The 24,635-nt window shown below is 41.9% G+C and overlaps 1 protein-coding gene across 6 annotated transcripts in view; it reads left to right on the top strand.

The window, feature by feature from the left end:
- UNC13B (unc-13 homolog B) overlaps positions 1-24,635 on the top strand; it is an 837,582-nt gene that overhangs the window by 314,628 nt on the left and 498,319 nt on the right. For all 6 annotated transcript variants that reach the window (XM_033936000.1, XM_033936018.1, XM_033936037.1 and 3 more), the window contains one exon: positions 3,627-3,717. In XM_033936000.1, coding sequence (XP_033791891.1) covers positions 3,627-3,717 — 91 coding nt within the window. The remainder of the gene's footprint in view (positions 1-3,626; positions 3,718-24,635) is intronic.

Raw genomic sequence — 24,635 nt, 5'->3', positions numbered from 1 at the left:
CTTGATGAACAATTGGTCTGACCCAGTACGGCTATTCTTATGTTCTTATGGATGAGGGAGTTATATCGCAGTGCCTGTGAGCCATGTGTAAGGAATCCACTCCGGTTTTTTAATCCCTTCTACTTCACAGAGTGCTCTGATGTCCCTTATAGTGTTTTCCTTCTGCAGGTCAGCCTGAAGGTATGTTTCTGATCTGTTCTGCTTATTTATTTATTTTTCTTCAGTATTTTCACATCATTTTTTCACTGTCAGTGCAAAAAGCTCCTCTAGCCTAGGGTCCAGCTCTGCCTGCCTGGAGGAGAAACAAACTATGGTCTGCAGCTGACAGGCCAGTCCGTTGTGGTACTTGTTAACCGGCCTGCAGAAGCCTTTTTGTGGTTTGGGTCTGCCCCCTGGTTGCATTGTTCTTCTACTACATTGCAGGGGTTTGAGCACAGGCTATTGGGCATCAGTACGGGACTAAAAGGATTTTGCAGGGTGTCAGCTACATTTTGCCTCCCCCTCCTTTTTTGCGTGTCTGTGATCTGCAGATATTGGAGGCTGTCAGACACTGGTCAGACTGGCAGTTCAAAGATTCAGCGCTGCAAGGAAGTTCTGTTTGAGGTACTGATTTCTTCTCCCTTATCCAGCTATCTTTGAAGCTGTGGCAGGCTGCAGCACATTGCCCGCATAGGTAATGTGAACATACGTCCCGGTTTGAACGGGACCATCCTGTTTTTAGCTTGCCTGTCCCGTGAATAGGCCCGAATTGGCGCATATTATGCAGAAGCGTTAGCAAGGCGTGACAGAGACCTCCCTAGTTCTAATCAGAGGGTCTTATATACATGCAAACACATTTAAAGCTTTGAGAAGGCAGGTTAATTAACAAAAGACCAGGAAATCGATGTGTAGTGTAGGAAAATGGGAATTTCATATTTATGTGAATTGTTCGGTGAAACAAGGGAAATCAGCACATTTCTAGAGGTATGAAACTGCCTCCATGTTTCTTTCTCTCTTTCTGTCTATTCTTTGTTCTCTTTGTTCAGGTTTTTCCAACTTTGAGCCTCGTGGTTCTAATTGATAACAGATGTGCTTATGCATATTCAGAAACTTTTTAAAAAAAATTCTTTATTCATTTTTAAACTTTCATCAAGTGTACAAAAATTCATAATAAACACAATTAATCTGAGCACTTGAACATCTTATCATTATAATCTATAAGTAGAAATGTAACCCTCTCCCCACCATCCCTCAAAGCCCATTATTCATTATAAGATCATATACTTGAAACTCTCCCCCACCCAATACTAAATGGTATATAATTAATAGAAAAATGGCATCTAATCATGACAAAAAGATGTTAATGGCTCCCACATTTTAATAACATTTTTATAATTTCCATTCTGTACCGCTATTGATCTTTCCATTCTATATATATGACATACTGAATTCCACCAAAAATTAAAATTAAGTTTACTATAATCTTTCCAGTTATTAGTAATATGTTGGAAGGCAACTCCAGTCATAATCATTAAAAGTTTATTATTACACGATGATATCTGACTCTTTTTTCTCATAGACATTCCAAATATCACAGTATCATAAGATAATGCCACATGGTTTTCCAATAAACAATTTATTTGGCATCTGTAAAGATCTCCCGGTGACGTAATAAATCTTTTGAGAATTAATATGAATAATTAATAAAAAATAATATTTTGGAACCTTTTACGTCATGTGCCATTTGTCATGCACTTTTTACCCCCCCTATGAGCAAACCTGGCTGCTCACCCGTTGTCCCCATGCACAACTTCGGGACGCCAAAATGTCCCGTTTTCAGAAGGAATGGGACAGGTGAGCTAAATACAGGCAGCCGCTACCTATTTCTCCAAGCCACCGACGCACTAAGAGATCATCTTTGTGCAGCGACTGCACAAGCCTCCCCACTCCCATGCCCTCTCAACGTCAATTCAGACGTCGGAGAGGAAATTCTGGGCCAGCCAATCGCCGCGAGAACCACAAGCCCCGTGAGAACTGGCAGCAGTGTTTCAGTCAGCGGTGCAGAGCGGGAGTTCTAAAAGCTCGTTCCTGCGCATGCCGGCCCGGGTGTGCTGCTGGCTTCTGACATCGGCAGGAAGGGCTCAGGCAGGATACACCGCTGGATCACCAGGGAAAAGGTACGCGGGGAGGGGTAAAAAATACTGTACGGTACTGTAATTAGTATGGGCTGGTGAAATGCATCTTAAAATCGAATAGTCGCATGTCACATAGGTCATAAGTGGACAACTACCTGCATTTGAGTTCCATAAATGTTTCTGTTTGGCATGCTTGTTGCACTATTTCTCTTGTTTAACATGTTTGTTATAATTTTATAGCAGAGCATGGAGAATTTTCCCATACTCCTTCTTTACAAAGTTCTAGATGGGGCTATTGCCTTCTTTGGAACTAACTGTAGGGGGAAGCAGAACCCTCTGTTGAGTAGGAAGAATTCATAAACTGGAGTGGATTCCTTCTGCTTGGTTCGCAGGCACTGGGATATAACCGGATAGTCCAGAATGGATAACTATGTACTAGAAACGATATTAGCAGTTATTTGTTGATCCTTTCTTTTAGACATACCTGTGGCACTACGTTATTAACTTTAGCTATGATATGCTATTAATTTTTAGCCAGGATTCTTATGCAAAGTTATGTTATTATTTTTTAATTATGAATTTTCAAGGTTTGCCTGTATGTCTATTTTATTATGTTCTTAAAATTATGCATGTATAACCGTTTAGTTGCAAATGGTATAGAAATTTTTAAAATTAATAAAAATAAGAACCTAATCTCGTTTTCCTTTACTTTCGGTTCTTCTGACTGGCTGTCTGTACCAGGCCAGACCATGCCCGCTTGTGATGTTACAACTTACAAACACAGTATTCTACATCCAAATCAAGATTTTCACTAGATCAGATTATAACATTGTTTTGAAAAAAACATCATTCTATCCAAGTGTAGCAAGGGATTGAGGCTTGTATACCGCCTTTTTATAGTTAGTTATATAACCACACTCAAAGCGGTTTGCATATAGATACTTCGATCATTTTCCCTATCTGTCTTGGTGGGCTCACAATCTTTCTAATGTACCTTGGGCACTGGAGGATTAAGTGACTTGCTCAGGGTCAAAGTGAACAGTGCGGAGTTTGAACCCACAACCACAGGGTGCTGAGGCTGTAGCGCTAGCCACTACACCATAATCTGTGCTGTCTGAAGGAAACTTGAAATAGTGAAATAGGCAGTACCCATTGTTGAGCCTTTGGCAAGATAAGTTCCTTGTTTTAAATATCACTGCTAGGTTTCAAAAACTTTTGTATGGTTGAAAATTATTATTACAAAAGTTTGTATTCTGAGATTTTTTTGCACAATAAATGAAGGGTTTTTGACTGACAGAATCTTTCACAAGATTCAATTTCAGTTGCTGAGAAATTGAACTCGTATTGGATGGATTTACCTTTTTAAAAGTCATTTTGGGTCATAATAGAGAGATTGAAATTGTACCTTCCATTTAAAGTATCTAGACCATTGATCAAGCCAGATAAAGAAGTTTGTTGCAGTATTAGTGAACAGAAAATCCTTGTAATATATTTAATTCATTTTGTTTCAAGTTTCCATGAAGAAATAGGGCCACCTCCATTTTCTCCAGCTCGAGCTCGCTGGCTCAAAGTCATTAATAAAGTAAGAGTACAGCTACAAGAGGTAAGGCTGGCTTTTTCTTTGCCTATTAGTTTTTGAAATTATCTAAAATATATTGGCTATAAACCTTATACTGTATATATGTAAATATAAACCTAGATATTTAGGCCAAAATAATGGCCCAAAAATGGGGGGAGGGGGGTTGTTAGTTTATATTTGAGTCTTCCCCCCTCCCTGGGCTTATATTCAAGTATATACGGTATTTTGACTGTGATACGTTTAAAATGCTTAAATAATTATGAAATTTGCTAGCTTAGATATTAAAGTAATTGAAAAGTAGATCTGTTTCTTTAGTGTATGTGAATTTATCCTTTGTGGTCCCTTTATCTTAGTCTTTGTTTTGCTAGTTTCATGCAAACTCTCTTATTTGTAAATAATATTGCATACGTCTTCCTTATGCGTAAGTGTATCTACTAAAGGGATTGTAGATGTTTTAGTTGTATAACTGGAGGTAGTTTTATATATCCCTTGATATTTTATCAATTTGAGGTGTTTTTTTTATGTATTGTGAATGTCTTTTTATTATGTATGTTTTATTGTAGTCCACAGAGAACTTTGAATCTTGCAGAATATAAGTACAATAAATAAATAAATATGCTCTTGCTAATCATCTGCTGCCTTTTTCCCTTGTTCCTTGAACCATAAACAGGAGTTCTTGTTCATTATATTTTTGTCTAGCCATTTTCTATACATTTTATGAAATCTTTGTTCTAGTACGACAAACATTCCATTCCTGAACGTGTTGGTAGTCAATCCCTTCTTACGAGAATTCTTGTAGGGAGCTTCATTAGCATCCTTTTGCTCCACCTTCCATCCTTCTGGACTGTCATCCAATTCTTCAGTTGTTGATAGGAGCCTATCTTTTCTGCTCATGTTTATTTTTCAGTTATATTTGGGTTTTTTTTGTTTTTTTTTTAAACTGTTTGCGAGTCTTTTCATTGCTGCAGAGAATCCCATTCTTGGGACAGCTCTAGCTGTGGGAGAGCGCAGCCTCTGAGGTCAAGATTCTGCTTCCAAGGGCAGACTGCTTTGCATTGTATCCACTTGGACAGCCTGCACTACCAGTTTGGGGGCTCAGAAGCCATTCCCTTGGGAGCAGTTCTCACCCCCATGTTCATCACAGTTAGCTTGAGCCCAGGCTAAGTGGCTTCATGGTGGTTTTTCCAGGATTGAGACTGACTGCTTTCCTCCTCCCATTTGCAAGTATGTGATCTGGTGGGGATTGAGGTCTTTGGCTGGTTTGTTGGGCCCAAGAGGCTAGTTGAAGCAGAGGTTCTCCCTGTAAGTTGTTTGCAGTTTCCACTAGTGCTGCCCGATTCAGCCTATTGAATTGGTTTTTTGATTCGATTTGATTTTCCTACCTAATTGGGTGTGTTTTCCAAACATCTTGGTGGGTTTATTTTATAGCCTCTTCACCCCCTTTGCTTTCTCCTAACCACACTGGCGCTGTGGTGTAAACAAAATAAACAAAAAAGATTTTTCCTCTCTCTCTGTTAAATCTTAGCTCATGTTTGTGGTATAACACCAGCTCTGGCACGATACACGTTTCAAATCTGACATATTGTAATCACAAAACAGAAAATAAAATTAGTTTTTCTACCTTTTGTTGTCTGGTTATTTTTCAAATCTTGTTGGTCCCAGGCTCTGGTTGTATTCTAATAACTTGCTTGCCAGGGTCTCCTTCTTTCTTCTTTCTCCATGCTAACCACCCATCTGCCATCTCTGTCCTCCCCTTCCGTTTCCCTTCCCTCCCCAGGAGGTCTGGCATATTTCCTTTTTTTCATGTCCCTATACAGATCCACCTTTTCTTAATTACCCTTTCATCCAGCATCACTCCCTCCTTCCCTACCACCCCAGGGTCTACCATCTCTCCCTTTCTTTTCCCAACTACCCTCCTATCCAGTATCTCAATCCCCCTCCACACCATCCCTTGTGTCCAACTTCTCTCCCTTTCTGATCCTTTCCTCCCTAAATCCCATTGTCCATCATCTCTCTCCCTCTCCTCTATTTTCAGACCCATTATTTCTTCCCCCCCAAAGTCTCTTTGAACCCCCCTTCCCTCCATGTACTTCTACACCGGGGCCCCCCTCCCGTGAATGCCTGTCCCCCCTTAAAGGTCTGCATCCCACCCTTGAAGGCCTGCATTCCCCCAAACGCCTGCCTGCATGTTCCCCTTGAAGGCCTGTCCCCCCTTGAAAGCCTGCACCCCCCTTGAAGGCCTGTTCCCCCCCTTGAAGGCATGTCTGCCTGTCCCCCTTGAAGGCCTGTCTTCCCCCATGAACGCTTGTCCTTCCCCTCGAAGGCCTGCATCTCCCCTGAAAGCCTGCCTGCTTGTCCACCCCGAAGACCTGCTCGCCCCACCCCGAAGGACTTCTCGCCCCACCCCAAAGGACTACTCACACCCCTGGCCTCCCCGCACCATTTACCGTATAGAAACAGCCTGCAGCAAGATCTCGATGCCAGCGATCTTTGCGCTGCTTCGGTGCTGTTTCCTCTGCCGCGGTCCCACCCCTCCTCTGATCCTAAAATAAGCCCTACCCTAAAAATAAGCCCTAATTAAGATTCACCCCCGAAGGACCCCCCCCCCCCAATATCCCCCAACATTCCCTGACTCTAGTGCTGCTCAATTTGCTGAAAAAATTGGACTTGTCTATTCAGCAACCCCCACCCTGGTGAGACCTGACATACCTCTGCTCCGAGGCTTTGTAAAGCAGCGGCAGCGCTTTGAATGGTCTGCTTCACAGCCTTCCCCGCTAGGGCCTTCCCTCTGCCACATCACTGATGACATCATCAGTGATGCGGTAGAGGAAAGGCTCTGGCGGGGAAGGCCATGAAGCAGCCCATTCAGAACGTTGCTGCCGCTGCCTCAGAATGAAGGTATGTCAGTCGCACAGTGGGAGGGTCAGTGGAGTTCTGCACAGGGGGATGGAAGGGAGGGATAGAAAGATGCTACACAAGGGAATGAGGGAGAGGGGAGGAAAGATGCTGCACATGGCGGGGGGGGAAGGAAAGAGGAAGAATTAGGGTCGAGAAGATGAAGGGAGGTGATTGTTGTACATAAAAAAAATAAGACATCCCTCAAAAATAAGACAGTGTCGTATTAATTTTGAGTCCAAAAAACGCATTAGGGCTTATTTTCCAGGAAACACGGGATTGTGGGTTCAAACCCCTTGCTACTCCTTGTGACTCTGGGCAAGTCACACAGTCTTCCATAGCCCCAGGTACGTTAGATAGATTGTGAGCCCACCAGGACAGAGAGAGAAAATGCTTGAGTGCCTGATTGTAAAACCGCTTATAAACCTTAATAGGTGGTATATAAATACCTAATAAACTTGAAACTAACTGCAGTGTTACTATGTATGAGGTTAACATCTTTTGAATGTATAACATTTTTATTGAACTGCAAATGCCATCTCTGTAATATTAGCCTATTTGATTTTTTTCTTTTCACTTGTACATTATGGAGGGTGATCGGAAGAGGAGGATATCCTGTGCATATACATTAACATTATTTATTGCAGTGGTTTTTAAACCTGTCCTGGGAGACCCTCCAGCCAGTCAAGATATCCCTAATGAATATGCATGAGATAGATTTGCAAGCCTGTCACCTTGTTATATTAAAAACCCGACTGACTGGGGGTCCCCAGGACAGATTTAAGGACCACTGGTTTATTGGTTACCGAGATCTGTGCATCATCAACTGATAGTACAGTAAAGTTCCAGTTTTGAATTTTAAGAACATAAGAATTGCCACTGCTGGGTCAGACCAGTGGTCCATCGTGCCCAGCAGTCCGCTCAAGCGGTGGCCCCCAGGTCAAAGATCAGCATCCTGAGACTAGCCCTAACAGCGCACATTCTTGTTCAGCAGGAACTTATCTAACTTTTTCTTGAATCCCTGGAGGGTGTTTTCCCCTATGACAGACTCCGGAAGAGCGTTCCAGTTTTCTACTACTCTCTGGGTGAAGAAGAGCTTTCTTACGTTTGTACGAAATCTATCCCCTTTCAATTTTAGAGAGTGCCCTCTCGGTCTCCCTACCTCGGAGAGGGTGAACAACCTGCCCTTATCTACTAAGTCTATTCCCTTCAGTACCTTGAATGTTTCGATCATGTCCCTCTCAATCTCCTCTATTCGAGGGAGAAGAGGCCCAGTTTCTCTAATCTCTCACTGTACGGCAACTCCTCCAACCCCTTAACCATCTTAGTCGCTCTTCTCTGGACCCTTTTGAGTAGTACCATGTCCTTCTTCATGTACAGCGACCAATGCTGTGTGGTCTGGATTTTTGTGGGGGTAGAATAGTCTGGTGCTTAAGCTTGCTCGGCCTACTAGCTTTTTAGCTAGCCCCAGCCCTGACCCCCACCAGATAAATAAATAACTTATGTGACCTTTTTCCCATCTTCCGGACTAGGTCTAGGCATCTGCCTAGGTACCTCTAAACTAAGGGTCTGAGATCTGAAAGGAGCCATGCAGTTATGTGTTGAAGTATCATGCAAAGTAAGATATGCAGAAACTTGGTCAGCAGATTTTTCAATAGCAGGACCACTTTTATGGAACAAATTATCAGGGGAAAAAAAAATGAAATACCTATATCCCACAATAAAATAGGAGAAACCACAAAGAAAAAAAAGAGTAAGTTTTAAAAATATAAATGTTTAAACAGGGCAGGATTAATTGTTCGAGGGCCCCTAAGCATATAAGTACACTGGGCCCACTGGCCCTGCCCCAATTTAATTACCTGTTTTCTTATTTACTACTTTAGTTCCACTTGACTTCTTTTTTTCTTTTATTTTAAAAGTCAAAATAACAAAGATTACCATAGCAGTGCCAGTGTACAGTTTTTCTTCTATGCAATCCCCAAACACCTATGAACAAATCCCCCCTTCATTCCCCCCCCACCATCTACATGTCCAGGACTTAAATTCTGAACCCTTTCCATACGTATACAAATGTGTATTGCAACCTTGATTCATCATCCTTCCAGGTTCAGCACCAGCTCTCCCCTTCTTTGCTCCTGTCCAGCAGCAGCTCCCCATTCTCCATTTCCATTCCAGTGTCGCAACTCTCTCTCTGCCCTGACCAGTAGAAGCAGTGACCCTTTCCCCCAGCCAGCTTTAGCTCCCCCTTCTCCTTTCACCCCTAACATCAGTAGCTCTCCCTTCATCTTCCACTGTTTCCAGTCCAGTGTAGCACCTCTCTATCCCATCCCTGACCAGCAAAAGCAGCTCCCCCTTTCCCCCAACCAGCTCTACTTCTCCTTCCCCCTTTCCCCCCTGCTAGCAACAGCTCCTCTTTCTTGCAGCAGTGTCAGTAGTGTCAGCACAACAATCCACTTAGGGACCTTTGCTGGGTCATGCCCACCTCCAAGGAAAGAGGTAGTTGCATCATCCGAGGCGGCCGTGCCCCAGCAAAGGTCCCAAGGATGCCTAAGTGAATCACTGCGATGACACTACTGGCACTGATGCAGGCAAGTTAGAACACTGAGAGCTGCTTGGAGGGGAGAAAGCCACTATTAGTCTGGAAGCTGGGAAAAGAGGGGAATGGGGGGGACGGCGGGGGAAGAGAGGAAAGCAAAACGGTAGCTGCTGCACAGGAGGGAGATACGTGGATGCCCAGCAAAGGTTAGGACTGTAAACCAGGCATGGATATTATTTTAAAATACCATCATGGAAGCCCAGACCAGATGTATTCCACATATCAACAAAGGCAGAAAGAAGAAGAAACGAGAGCTGGTGTGGTTAAAAGGTGATGTGAAAGAGGCTATTAGAGCCAAACAAAACATCCTTTAAAGAATGGAAAAAGGATCCTTATAACGAAAATAAGAACAGACATAAGCACTGGCAAGTTAGATGCAAAGCATTGATAAAGACAGCTAAGAAAGAATATGAAGAGAAACTTGCAAAAGAGGCAAAAACTCATAGCCATTTTTTAGGTACATCAGAAGCAGAAAACGTGTGAGAGAATCTTTGGGACCATTGGATGACGAAGGAGCGAATGGGGTGCTCAGGGAGGATAAGGCCATAGCGGAAAGACTGAATGAATTCTTTGCTTCAGTCTTTACGGATGAAGATGTAAGAGATCTACCTGAACTGGAAATGGTTTTCAAGGGTGATGATGCGGAGGAACCGAAAGAAATCTCAGTGAATCTGGAAGACGTACTAAGCCAAATTGACAAGTTAAAATGTAATAAATCATTGGGCTGGGTGATATACTTCCCAGGGTACCAAAAGAGCTCAAACATGAAATTGCTGACCTATTAGTAATCTGTAATCTGTCGCTAAAATTGTCTGTAGTACCTGAAGATTGGAGGGTGGCCAATGTTAACACCAATTTTTAAAAAGGTGTCCAGGGGAGATCCGGGAATTACAGATTGTTAAGCCTGACTTCAGTGCTGGGCAAAAAGATATAAACAATTATAAAAGATAAAATTGTGGAACACATAGACAAACATGATTTAATGGGACAGTCAGCATGGGTTCGGCCAAGGGAAATCTTGTCTCACCAATTTGCTTGACTTCTTTGAAGGTGTGAATATAGGAGAGGCTCCTGAGGCAAAGTTTAGTTGTGAATTAGAAATTGGTTATCAGATAGAAAGAAGAGAATAGGGTTAAATGGCTATTCCTGGTGAAGTTCTGCGTGACTGCGCAAAGCAGAATTTCCACAAAAAGCCTCAACAGCACTAACAACCAACTACAGACCCATAGCAAGCATTCCCCTTTTCACAAAGCTACAGGAAGGATTGGTCAACCTACAACTAACAGACTACATAGACAAATTCAACACTCTCGGTGAACACCAATCAGGCTTCAGGAAAGGATACAGTACAGAAACTGTAATAGCTTCCATACTAAACCACCTCTATGATCTTTTCAGCAAAGGCAAAAGCGCACTGATTCTGCAACTAGACCTTAGCAGTGCGTTCGACCTAGTAGACCACAAAATCATGCTACTGTGCCTTGACGCAATAGGAATCTCGGGAAAGGTAATGAAATGGTTCCAAGAATTCCTAACAAACAGATCCTACCGAGTAACCAGCAACGGAAATTACTCCAACCCATGGAAAAACCCATCGGGGTGCCCCAAGGCTCCCCTCTATCTCCCACATTATTCAACATTTACCTCGCACCCTTAGGTCACCTACTACAAAAATGAAACCTAAAGCACTACATATACGCATAACTGACATCACAAATGAAACTATAGATGAACTCTCACATACTATGATAGAAATCGAAAAATGGACCACCAGCTTCAAACTAAAACTGAACACAGAGAAAACAAAAATCTTTTTGGCAAGCCCCAACGACAAAATAACGAAATCATCGTTAAAAATAAATGACCATGAATACCCAATCTCCAAAACCATAAAAATACTGGGTATCACTCTAGATAGAAACATAGAAACATAGAAAAAGACGGCAGATAAGGGCCGCGGCCCATCTAGTCTGCCCACCCCAATGACCCTCCCCTATTTAACTCTGTGCAGAGTTCCCACGTGCTTCTCTAAATCAAACACAGCAACGAGGGTCCTCAACTTTAGGGAGGCAGATTTCGACCACATGAGAGACTTTGTCCATCAAAAGCTGCAAAACCATGCAGAAACTGACAACCCGGAAAATATGTGGTCAAACCTAAAATCCATCCTGAACGAAGCATCTGGCCGCTACGTAAAAACAGTAAGCAAACGCCGGAGAAACAAAAAACCACAATGGTTCAACAAAGAAATTTCTGACCTCATTAAAATGAAAAAAGAAACATTTATTACCTACAAACATCTTGGGAAAAGGGAGGCAAAAGAAGACTATCAGGCCAGATCTAAGGCTGTCAAAAAGGCAGTCAGGGAAGCCAAACTTCAAACAGAGGAAGATCTAGCACGGAACATTAAAAAAGGGGACAAATCCTTCTTCAGGTACATTAGCGACAGGAAGAGAAACAAAAATGGAATAGAACGCCTTAGGAAATCAGATGGAAACTACGTAGAATCTGATACTACCAAAGCAGAACTGCTAAATGAATACTTCTGCTCAGTATTCACCTGTGAAGCACCGGGAGATGGTCCGCAACTACAAATAAGAAACAGCCAAAATGACCTGTTTCGTGATTACGAGTTTACACCTAGTAATGTCTACCACGAACTTTCAAGACTCAAAGTAGACAAAGCTATGGGGCCAGACAATCTACACCCCAGGGTACTCAGAGAGCTGAGTGAAGTTCTGGCTGAACCACTATCCGTACTCTTCAATCTTTCCATGCGCACGGGAATAGTACCCCTAGACTGGAAAACAGCTAACGTAATTCCACTCCACAAAAAGGGCTGCAGAACGGAGACAGGAAATTACAGACCGGTGAGTCTTACATCCATAGTGTGCAAACTCATGGAAACACTGATCAAACAGGAACTTGACAAAATTCTAGATGAAGAAAATCTACGTGATCCACAGCAACACGGATTCACCAGGGGAAGGTCCTGCCAATCTAATCTGATTGACTTCTTTGATTGGGTGACCAGTCATCTGGATGCCGGTGAGTCCCTTGACGTGATATACTTGGACTTCAGCAAAGCTTTTGATAGTGTTCCACACCGCAGGCTGTTGAACAAACTAAAATCGATGGGATTAGGGGATACATTCACAACATGGGTAAGGGATAGGCTAGATGGTAGGCTTCAAAGGGTGATGGTAAACGGTACCCCCTCCAAAACGTCAGCAGTGATGAGTGGAGTACCTCAGGGCTCCGTCTTAGGGCCGATTCTATTCAATTTATTCATAGGAGATTTGACCCAAGGACTTAGAGGAAAAATATCACTGTTTGCCGACGATGCCAAACTATGCAACATAGTTGGCAAAAGCAGTGTGCCTGACTTTATGACGCAGGACCTAAGACAGCTTGAACAGTGGTCATCAACTTGGCAGCTGGGCTTCAATGCTAAAAAATGTAAAGTAATGCACCTAGGCAAAAAAAATCCACACAGAACTTACACACTAAATGGTGAAACATTGTCCAGGACCACGGTGGAACGTGATTTAGGAGTGATCATTAGCGACGATATGAAGGCTGCCAATCAAGTGGAGAAGGCATCGTCCAAGGCAAGACAAATGATGGGCTGTATCCGTAGGGGTTTTGTCAGCAGAAAACCTGAAGTCATAATGCCGCTGTACAGATCCATGGTGAGACCTCATCTCGAGTATTGTGTTCAATTCTGGAGACCACACTACCGAAAAGATGTGTTGAGAATTGAGTCGGTTCAGCGAATGGCTACCAGGATGGTTTTGGGGCTCAGGGAACTCACGTATGAAGAAAGGTTAAAAAAACTGCGGATGTACTCACTGGAGGAGCGAAGGGAGAGAGGGGACATGATTGAGACCTTTAAGTATATTACTGGGCGTATAGAGGTGAAAGATGATATCTTCAGTCTTATAGGGCCCTCAGTAACCAGAGGACACTCGCTGAAAATCAGGGGAGGGAAATTTCAGGGTGATGCGAGGAAGTACTTCTTCACTGAAAGGGTGGTAGATCATTGGAACGAGCTGCCTCAGAGGGTGATTGAGGCCAGCAGCGTGTTAGATTTCAAGAGAAAATGGGATATTCATGTGGGATCTCTAGGAGAGTAAGAATCAGGGAGTGGGTCATTGGTATGGGCAGACTCGATGGGCTATAGCCCTTTTCTGCCGTCAATTTCTATGTTTCTATGTTTCTATGATCCCATTTCTTCTTAAAATCAGGCACGCTGCTTGCCTCGATCACCTGAAGTGGATGTCTATTCCAGCGATCAACCACTCTTTCGGTGAAAAAGTATTTCCTGGTGTCGCCATGCAATTTCCCCCCCCCCCCCCCCCCCTGATTTTCCATGGATGTCCTCTTGTCGCCGTCAGACCTTTGAAAAAGAAGATATCCTCTTCTACCTCGATACGGCCCGTGAGGTACTTGAACGTCTCGATCATATCTCCCCTCTCTCTGCGTTCCTCGAGTGAGTATAGCCTAACCATGGCTGACCACACAAACCTACTGGTGAAGAAATGCTTTTACACGATGTGGAAGCTAAGAACTATCAAAAAATACTTTGACACAACATCTTTAGATTACTGGTGCAATCGCTGATCCTATCTACCCTAGATTACTGCAACATCGCCTACCTGGGTATCCCCCCAAAAAACAGTACAAAAATTAAGATTAGTGCAAAACACTGCAGTTCGCTTGATCTTCGGACTGAAGAAAAAAGACCACAACAGCCCCTATTACAAAAAATTACACTGGCTACCAATGGAGGCGCGAATACTGTTCAAATTTGCATGTATCTGTTACAAACAAGTCTGGGGCCTAGCACCTTCCTACCTACAAACACACTTCACTCTGCACAACCCAACACGTACAACCAGAAACAAAAACATCATTGCATACCCAAATATCACAGGCTGCAAATACAAATCCTTCCTAGACAGAACCTTCACGTTCCAAGCGAACAGACAGGAATCCTGGCTGGGAAACCACATAAACAAAGCAAGACAGATCTACAACACATTCCGAAAATCAATTAAAACCGCTCTATTTGACAAATTCCTTGCCTAATCAGACGACCTCTCTCAGATATTCTTTCCTCTTATTACCCCAATGTATTATGTAATCTCTTTCTCTAATGTATTCCTTCCCTATGCTTCCCTAATTATTATGTAACTTCCTTCTTCTTGCATTGTGTAATTCGCTGATTGTCCAGCCTTCTTTCTATGTGAACCGCCTAGAAGTCAGTTTGACTATGGCGGTATAGAAAAATAAAGTTATTATTATTATTATTTTCCCATGCAGGATCTTGCCTTGTGGGACAGTGCCAGCATCAAATCTTGTCATGTCATCACTTGGTCGCAGTTTCAGCAGCAGTTCACACATGCTGTCTGCAGCTGACCCGGCAGTCTCTCTGCAGCAGAGGGGAGACTTCCAGGTTAGCGTCAATCAGCATGTGAGAGTCACTAATTGGGCTATTCTTCACACTATGAAGTGCTACAGAATGGATGTGGATGCTCAGGATGCTGCTTTTGGGTTCTCTGTTCTAAGGTCAGACTAATCTGTTCCTCCCTAGATGTCTGGTACTGTTTTGGTACGTCAGCTAAAGCATGGACTCCTGTGTATATGTAACAGAGCAAAAATTAGGTTCTTATCTCGATAATCTTGTTTCTGTTAATATATACAAGGAGTCTTTATTGCCCTCCCTGCACAGACTTTTGATTCACCTGAATCCAGTTCATAATAGCCTGCATGGTCCACAAAGCGATCTATGGAGTAAACTAGGTCACCCACTCAATCTCTCTGCAGTTTCCAATGCTCTTCCGCTATAAGGTGTGTAACATAGTAGATGACGGCAGATAAAGACCTAAATGGTCCATCGAGTCTGCCCAGCCTGATTCAATCTAAAAATTTGTTGAGGGTTTTTTTCCCCCCTTCTTCTTCTCCTTAGCTATTTCTGGGCAAGGATCTAAAGCTCTGCCCGGTACTGTTCTTAGGTTCCAACTATTGAAGTCTCCGTCAAAGCTCACTTCAGTCAATCTACACCCTCCCAGCCATTGAAGCCCTCCCCAGCCCATCCTCCCCCAAACGGCCATATACAGATATAGACTGTGCAAGTCTGCCCAGTACTGGCCTTAGTTCTTCAGTATTTACTATTATTTTCTGATTCTAGATCTTCTGTGTTCATCCCACGCTTTCTTGAACTCCGTCACTGTTTTTCTTTCCATCACCTCTCTCGGGAGCGCATTCCAGGCATTTACCATCTTCTCCATAAAGAAGAATTTCCTTACATTGCTCTTGAGTCTCCCATCCCTCAGCCTCAAATTTTCCCTCTGGTTTCTTTCTCTGGAAAATATTTTGTTCTACATTAATACCTTTCAAGTATTTGAACGTCTGAATCATATCGCCCCTGTTCCTCCTTTTCTCTAAGGTACACATATTCAGGGCTTCCAGTCTCTCCTCATATGTCTTTTGTCGCAAACCTCCAATCATTTTCATCGCCCTCCTCTGGACCGCTTCAAGCCTTTTTGTGTCCTTTGCCAGATACGGTCTCCAAAACTGAACACAATACTCCCAACTTCCTTTTATATGTTCAGGAATTTGAGGCCCCTTAAGTAAACTTAAAAATTCCAATCTATCCTTTTCTCTATCTCTGTAAGATTCAGAAGAATACAAATCTTTATAAAAACTAAAAAATTGTTTTAGAATCCGATCAATTTTATTATGTGATTGTCCATTTTTATCTTTTATTACAACAATTTTTGTTCTTCTTTTCCTTGCTTTAAGATAATTTGCTAGCATCCTACCCGCCTTATTTGAATTTCCATAGTATTGAGTTTGTTGAGAAAATAAATCATTCCTTACAAATTTAGAGGATAACTCATTATATTTAACTTTTGCTTTTAATAATAATTGCAAAGTATTCCATTCCCATCTATTAATTAAATTACTTTCCAATATTTTAATTTCCTTTTCCAAATCAACAAATTGTTTCATAAACTTTTTCCTAACGTATGCTGAATATGAAATAATATTACCTCTCATGGTTGCTTTAAACGCATCCCATAAGACTTCCATATTTATATCATTAGTATCATTAATTTGGAAGAATTCAATCATTTTCAATTTAAAATCTTCAGTAAAATTTGAATCTACTACCAAAGAATTATCAAATCTCCAAACCGGCTTAGAATAATCCTTTTCACCATCCTTTAACTCAATCCATACAGCACCATGATCAGATAAGAGAATAGGATCTATAATAGCTCTTATTACATTTTTCGCTAAATTATTTAAAACAAATATATAATCAATTCTTGAAAAAGAATTATGGACCTTTGAACAAAAAGAGAATTCCCGATCATTAAAATGAAGAATACGCCATATATCTATTAAATCACAGGATTTTACCAAATTATCTAGCCCTAATAATTTCATAACTCTACTTGGATTTTTATCCATAATTGAATCCATTACAGCAATGAAATCTCCAGCCAGTGGCATTAAAATTTGTAGTAGGTTCTTAAAAAACTCCATCTGATTGGTATTAGGAGCGTAGATGTTAAATAAGTCCAGGGTATTATTTTCCATTATCATTTCAATATGCACCCACCTTCCTAATGGATCCATTTCTACCATCTTAAAATCAGCTGTACATTTTTTATTAATTAAAATGGCCACTCCAGCCTTTTTCCCATTTGCTGGAGCAAAAAATACTTTTGAAATCCATCCCCCTTCCAGCTTTCTAGATTCTATTGTGGACAGATGGGTCTCTTGGATGAAATATACATCTGCCTGTTGCTTTTTAAGGAAATTTAACAATTTTTTCTTTTTAATTTGGTGATTCAGGCCATTGACATTTAAAGAGTAGAACTTAGTCTCCATCTTTCAGCTCAATAAAATTCCAGCATTGACACTCCAGCTTATATAAATGAAATTGATTAGACACCATCATTCCCATAACATTCATAAAATAAAAGAATATGATATAATACCCCCTATCAAACAAATACTCTTTCCCCTTACTCTTAAATATCCCCCCTCCCCATATCCCTCCCACCCCTCCCTTCAATATGGATAAACTTGAACCACGCATAGGATATGCAACCACATCCCCCCCAGGCATTTATACATTGTCTCCCACTTATAAATGTACTTTTTTCCCATCTTATATCTTACCACCATGTCATATTTTAAATACTAATATAACCATTTATTTCATTGTTATTCCATAACTTTATATATCCCAATTTCCAAAATGGCCAAATAACCCTATCCATTATATATATTTCATCTCTTTTCCTTTGATAAATTCCCCCTCCACCTTTACCTTTTTATAAATTCTCTTTAAAATTTTCTAAAACTCCCACATATTCAATATTAATATTATACTTACTAATCATAAATCTATTACTAATTGCTTATTAGTATGTTCATCTGTTAACCCTCAATTTATATAATTTTCATTTAATTCCATTGAAAATTAATTCATTTTTTGCAAACATCCTCATAAATGAACATTTCAAAACTCCACATATCTTTTATAAAAACCTCCTTAAGTTCATCTCATATTCCTCCCTCCTCCCACTTTCACATCATAATATCTATATTTCTTTTAATTTATTTATAAATATGCTTCTATAAATATATTTATATTTAGAATTCTAAACCATTACATTCAATGTCATATTCACTACATCTATATATATAAAATCGGAGGTATGTGTGTATGTATGTGTGTGTGTGTGTATGTGCCGCGATCACGCAAAAACGGCTTGACCGATTTGAACGAAACTTGGTATGCAGATCCCTCACTACCTGGGGTGATATGTTCTGGGGGTCTCGCGGCCCACAACTCTATGTTGCTTGCTCAAGGGTGGGTTCACCCAAGAATTTATATGTTCTTGCTCCAGGAGGTGAAACTAAAATTGTTGTTTATAATCACATTTTGCGTTAGTTGTATTGTATTCATTTTGTCAAATATTTCACATTATAATTTGAATATTGTACTTTTTATTAAGCTGTAAAAATATAATTTCATTCACCACTATAAAGTATCTTTATTTGAATCCATTTACAGTGTTATTGCTATAATTAAATACCCGTGCAACGCCGGGGCATCAGCTAGTACATACATAGTAACATAGTAACATAGTTACTATGTATGTACTAGCTGATGCCCCGGCGTTGCACGGGTATTTAATTATAGCAATAACACTGTAAATGGATTCAAATAAAGATACTTTATAGTGGTGAATGAAATTATATTTTTACAGCTTAATAAAAAGTACAATATTCAAATTATAATGTGAAATATTTGACAAAATGAATACAATACAACTAACGCAAAATGTGATTATAAACAACAATTTTAGTTTCACCTCCTGGAGCAAGAACATATAAATTCTTGGGTGAACCCACCCTTGAGCAAGCACCCACCCTGGGTCAGAAACTGGCTGTCGGACAGACGCCAGAGGGTGGTGGTTAATGGAAGTCGCTCGAAGGAAGGAAAGGTGACTAGTGGAGTCCCTCAGGGTTCGGTGCTGGGGCCAATCCTGTTCAATATGTATGTAAGTGACATTGCTGAAGGGTTAGAAGGAAAAGTGTGCCTTTTTGCAGATGATACCAAGATTTGTAACAGAGTAGACACCGAAGAGGGAGTGGAAAATATGAAAAAGGATCTGCAAAAGTTAGAGGAATGGTCTAATGCCTGGCAACTAAAATTCAATGCAAAGAAATGCAGAGTAATGCATTTGGGGATTAATAATAGGAAGGAACCGTATATGCTGGGAGGAGAGAAGCTGATATGCACGGACGGGGAGAGGGACCTTGGGGTGATAGTGTCCGAAGATCTAAAGGCGAAAAAACAGTGTGACAAGGCAGTGGCTGCTGCCAGAAGGATTCTGGGCTGTATAAAGAGAGGCGTAGTCAGTAGAAGAAAGAAGGTGTTGATGCCCCTGTACAGGTCATTGGTGAGGCCCCACTTGGAGTATTGTGTTCAGTTTTGGAGACCGTATCTGGCGAAAGACGTAAGAAGACTTGAGGCGGTCCAGAGGAGGGCGACGAAAATGATAGGAGGCTTGCACCAGAAGACATATGAGGAGAGACTGGAAGCCCTGAATATGTATACCCTAGAGGAAAGGAGAGACAGGGGAGATATGATTCAGACGTTCAAATACTTAAAGGGTATTAACGTAGAACAAAATCTTTTCCAGAGAAAGGAAAATGGTAAAACCAGAGGACATAATTTGAGGTTGAGGGGTGGTAGATTCAGGGGCAATGTTAGGAAATTCTACTTTACGGAGAGGGTGGTGGATGCCTGGAATGCGCTCCCGAGAGAGGTGGTGGAGAGTAAAACTGTGACTGAGTTCAAAGAAGCGTGGGATGAACACAGAAGATTTAGAATCAGAAAATAATATTAAAGATTGAACTAGGCCAGTTACTGGGCAGACTTGTACGGTCTGTGTCTGTGTATGGCCGTTTGGAGGAGGATGGGCAGGGGAGGGCTTCAATGGCTGGGAGGGTGTAGATGGGCTGGAGTAAGTCTTAACAGAGATTTCGGCAGTTGGAACCCAAGCACAGTACCGGGTAAAGCTTTGGATTCTCGCCCAGAAATAGCTAAGAAGAAAAAAAAAAAAAAAAAAAAAAATTTTAAATTGAATCAGGTTGGGCAGACTGGATGGACCATTCGGGTCTTTATCTGCCGTCATCTACTATGTTACTATGTTACTATGTTGCCTTACCAACACCTTCGTTCTTCTACTGGTTACGCCTCTCTTTATACAGCCCATCATCCTTCTGGCAGCAGCCCCCGCCTTGTCACACTGTTTTTTCTCCTTGATCTTCGGATACTATCACCCCAAGGTTCCTCTCCTCATCCGTGCATATCAGCCTCTCCCCTCCCAACATATATGTCTCCTTATAATTTTTAATCTCCAAATGCACTACTCTGCATTTCTTTGCATTGAATTTTAGACTAACTTTTGTAGATCCTTTTTCATGTTTTCCACTCCCTCCTCGGTGTCTACTCTGTTACAAATCTTGGTATCATCCTTGAAAAGGCAAACTTTTCCTTCTAACCCTTCAGCAATGTCACTCAAAAACATATTGAATAGGAGAGGCCCCAGCACCGAACCCTGAGGGACTTCACTACTCACCTTTCGTTCCTCTGAGCGACTTCCATTAACCACCACTCTCTGGCGTCTGTCTTGTCAACCAGTTTCTAATCCAGTTCTCCACTTTGGGTCCTAACTTCAGCCCTTCAAGTTTGTTTAAGAGCCTCTTATGAGGAACTGTGTCAAAGGCTTTGCTGAAATCTAAGTAAATTACATCTAGCATATGTCCTCGATCCAGTTCTCTGGTCACCCAATCAAAAAATTCAATCAGGTTCATTTTGCATGATTTACCTTTAGTAAAGCCACGTTGCCTCAGATCCTATAACCCATTAGATTCTAGGAAGTTCACTATCCTTTCTTTCAGCAACACTTCCATTATTTTTCCAACAACTGAAGTGAGGCTTACTGGCCTGTAGTTTCACGCTTCATCCCTATGACCTAATAAGTCTTTAATAGGACCCGCCAGAACCTCTCTGAGCTCCCTCAGTATCTTGGGATGGATCCCATCCGGTCCCATTGCTTTGTCCACCTTCAGTTTTTCAAGTTGTTCATAAACACTTTCCTCTGTGAACGGCGCAGAATCTACTCCATTTTCTAGTGTAACTTTGCCAGACAATCTCAGTCCTTCTCCAAGTTTTTCTTCCGTGAACACAGAGCAGAAGTATTTGTTTAATACATTTGGGTTTTTTTCATCATTCTGCACATATCGGTTACTAGCATCTTTTAGTCTAGCAATTCCATTTTTCATCTTCCTCCTTTCACTGATATCTGTAAAAAAAATTTCTCCCTTTTTTACAGTTTTAGCCATTTGCTCTTCTGCCTGTGCTTTTGCCAGGCATATCTCCCTCTTGGCTGCTTTCAGTTTCGCCTGGTAGTACTCTTCTTCTTGGGTTTTTTAATATTTCAGGAACGCCAACTCTTTTGCCTTTATTTTTTCCGCCACTAGTTTAGAGAACCATGTCTGTTTCCTTTTTCTCTTGTTTTTGTTTATTTTCTTCACATAAACTTCCGTAGCCATTTTTATAGCTCCTTTCAGCTTAGACTACTGTTTTTCCACTTCTCTTATGTCTTCCCATCCTAACAGCTTTTTCTTCAGGTACTCTCCCATGTTGTTAAAGTCTGTACATTTGAAATGTAGGACTTTTAGTATCATGCGGCCGCTCTCCACTTCAGCCATTATATCAAACCAAACCGTTTGATCGCTACTTCCCATGTGAATACCCACTCGTACATTAGATATACTCTCTCCATTTGTGAAGACCAGATCCAATATCGCTTTTTCCCTTGTGGGTTCCGTCACCAATTGTCTGAGCAAAACCTCTTGGAAGGCATCTACAATCTCCCTACTTCTTTCCGATTCTGCAGACGGAGCATTCTAGTCCACATCCAGCAAGTTGAAATCTCCCAACAACAGCATCTCCTCTTTCTTTCCAAACTTTGGATATCCACAATCAGATCTTTATCAATTTGCTGTGATTGAGTCAGAGGTCTGTAGACTACACCCATGTAGATAAAAGTTCCATCTTCTCTTCTTAGAGTGATCCATATCACTTCTTCCTCTCCCCAGGTCCCTTGCATTTCAGTTGCTTGGATATCAATCCTTACATAGAGAGCTACTCCTCCACCTTTTTGACCATCTCTGTCCTTTCTAAAAAGATTATATCCCGGTATGTTTGCATCCCATCCATGGGATTCACTGAACCACGTCTCTATGATAGCAACAATATCCAGGTCTCCCTCTAACATCAGAGCTTGCAGATCATGAACTTTATTGCTTAGACTGCGAGCATTTGTGGTCATCGCTTTCCAGCTATTTTTCAGCGGTGATCTTTTTTGTATAGTTTTTTGTTTCGTTTCACTTCCCGTTGCAACGCTAAGAAGTGAGTTGCTAATATTGTTTCTGTTGCAATCTTTGCTACCATCACATCTTGCCTTTTGCCGGGGGTGGTCTCTATAATTGTCCTTCATACATATGCCACCCCCACCTTCTAGTTTAAATGCCTAGAAACATATTGTTTAAATTTCTCTGCAAGGTTTCTTTTTCCTGCTGTAGTAATATATAGCTTGTCAGTACAATATAGCTTCTTGTCTTTCCATATATTTCCCCATCCTCCTATGTGCCTAAAGCCTTCCTGGTGACACCAGGCTTTGAGCCACCTATTGAAGTTCTCTGTGTTTTTAACTCTTTGCTCTCCCTTTCCATATGCTGGCAGTGTCTCCTGTAAAAACGCCACCTGGGCTCACTCCTTCTTCAAATAGGACAGAACTTTAGACCTCTTAACAGGGGAGTTAATATCAGCTACATTCAAAGTAAGTACTGTGAGCTCAGCCAGAGTCTAATGCCTAGATTCACTAAGCTTTGCGAAACTTCTCTGATCAGTTTGCGAGCCTTCTCCGACCTGATTCACTGTCCTCTTGGCCGATCAACCTCCCACCCGATCCGATCTGCCCATGCAAAGTAGGAAGGCAGCGATTCACTAAACAGAAGAAGGATCACCAAGTGTGCTGGCTGATCCAAAAAGAAGCGACTTCTGAGAACCAGTCGCTCACATCCTTGCCAACTTTCCTGCTCTCTGCCATCCTGTCCCTGCCGACTGTCCTGCAGTCTGATGCCCTGTCCCTGCAGTGCAAGCCCGTGATTTTAACCCGCGGGTTAAAAGTGTGTTCTGTCATATCTGGCCAAAGCATGTTCTGTAATCTGTTCCATTAATGTCTACTCAAAACTGCAGCCCCCCCTTGTTTTGACCTTGCTTGTGCGGTCTGCGCATGCGTCTGGCTCACCCTGCAGCGATCCGTGGGTTCACTGTGGAGTGCGCCTCTGATCACATTAATTTGCATGAGGACTCGTAGTGAATCAGTCGACTGGCAAAACTCGGGCACGGATCACCCACAGATCGGCCAACAAAGGTGAGCTAAGTGAATCTAGTCCTATGTGTGGAAACAGACACAAATCAAAGAGAAATAGTGATAAGTGAAAATCCCGTGAGGCCTCCCAGCTAGACCCCACCCGGTAACCAGTATACAGAAAAGAACAACCCACAATACAAGTATAAAAATGACACACTGCAGCTAAGAACTGAAATCTAAGGCATAAAACATGTAGGCATTATGCAAAAGCAAGAAAAATAGATAATCTTCCTGCGGCAGTATGTGCAACATAGGAAACTAGATAGTGAGTGAAGGACCTGGCAGGGGAGAACAATAAGACACACTGTAAAGGACAGCTATGTCTATGAAAAAAGAGAGCAAGAACCCCAGCACTGCCAGAAGCTAGAGGCCCCTCTCAAGGGTTCCATCAGCCCAAACACAGCGTGTAGTGCAAAAGATAAGCAGGAACAGAAAGCCCCCTGTCAGGTTGACAAGTCAGCATGAGGTTAGTGCAGTCCAAAAATATGTGGCAAAGCTCGGGGCCCCCATATTTGATATGAGGCAAGATCTCAAAAGTGCCACAGGCCCTTAAGCAAATGGACCAGCAGAGATGAAATCAAAATCTCCACAAGTTTCTTGTCTACTACAAAGACTGGTCAGCACAGTGCAAAAAGATGCCCCTTGGCTCCGTAGAAGATCTCAAAGTCAAAGCTCTTAGGACGCAGGGGCGGTTCAACCAGGAATTCTTTTAAATCATCCAGTGTGTCACGTAACCGGGTCCTGGCCTTGGTCTGGATCCAGACCTGCGCCAGGAACAGGACCGCAAATTGGAGACACCTGTTGCGAAGTTCAGAGCAATAAGGGGCCAAGGCTCTGCGATGCTCTGTGATGGCAGTGGAATAGTCACTAAACAGTATGTGCTTAGCACCCTCGTGTTCCAGAGAAAAATGCTTGAGTACCCGAATAAATTTATGTAAACTGTTCTGAGCTTGTTGGGAGAACGGTATAGAAAATTGAATAAATAAAATTTCCTTTGCGGGACAGCACAAAGATCTTGTCCTTAATTGCTGCATTCAGGTACTGGGCAATGACTGGACATAGCTTAGAGGCATCTGGCCGTGGAGCTCCGATCTGATGGACCTGCTTCACCACTGCGCAACATCTGGCTAAGTCCAAATCCACCTGCTCAAGCATCTTAGATGTGTTCCGGGAGGTCTATGATGCGTAGATTATTTCCTCTGCCAAGGTTTCCCTGGTCTTCCAGTCTGGTAGTTAGCATTTTACATTTGGCCTCCAGCACCTGGATCTGGGTCGCAGACTGCCCAGCATGGTCTTCCTGATCCAATACCTGCTGTTCAAGATGTGCAAGCTGTGATCCCTGTCCTTTATTTTGTCAATGGAGGCTTGAAATTTGGCAAATTTATCGTCAATGCCGATAAATGTTGGGT

Source organism: Geotrypetes seraphini, chromosome 1 (assembly GCF_902459505.1).
Source record: "Geotrypetes seraphini chromosome 1, aGeoSer1.1, whole genome shotgun sequence".
NCBI classification, from domain to species: Eukaryota; Metazoa; Chordata; class Amphibia; order Gymnophiona; family Dermophiidae; genus Geotrypetes; species Geotrypetes seraphini.
Note: the sequence above shows the minus strand (reverse complement) of the source record. Positions and strands in the feature narration are given on the sequence as shown.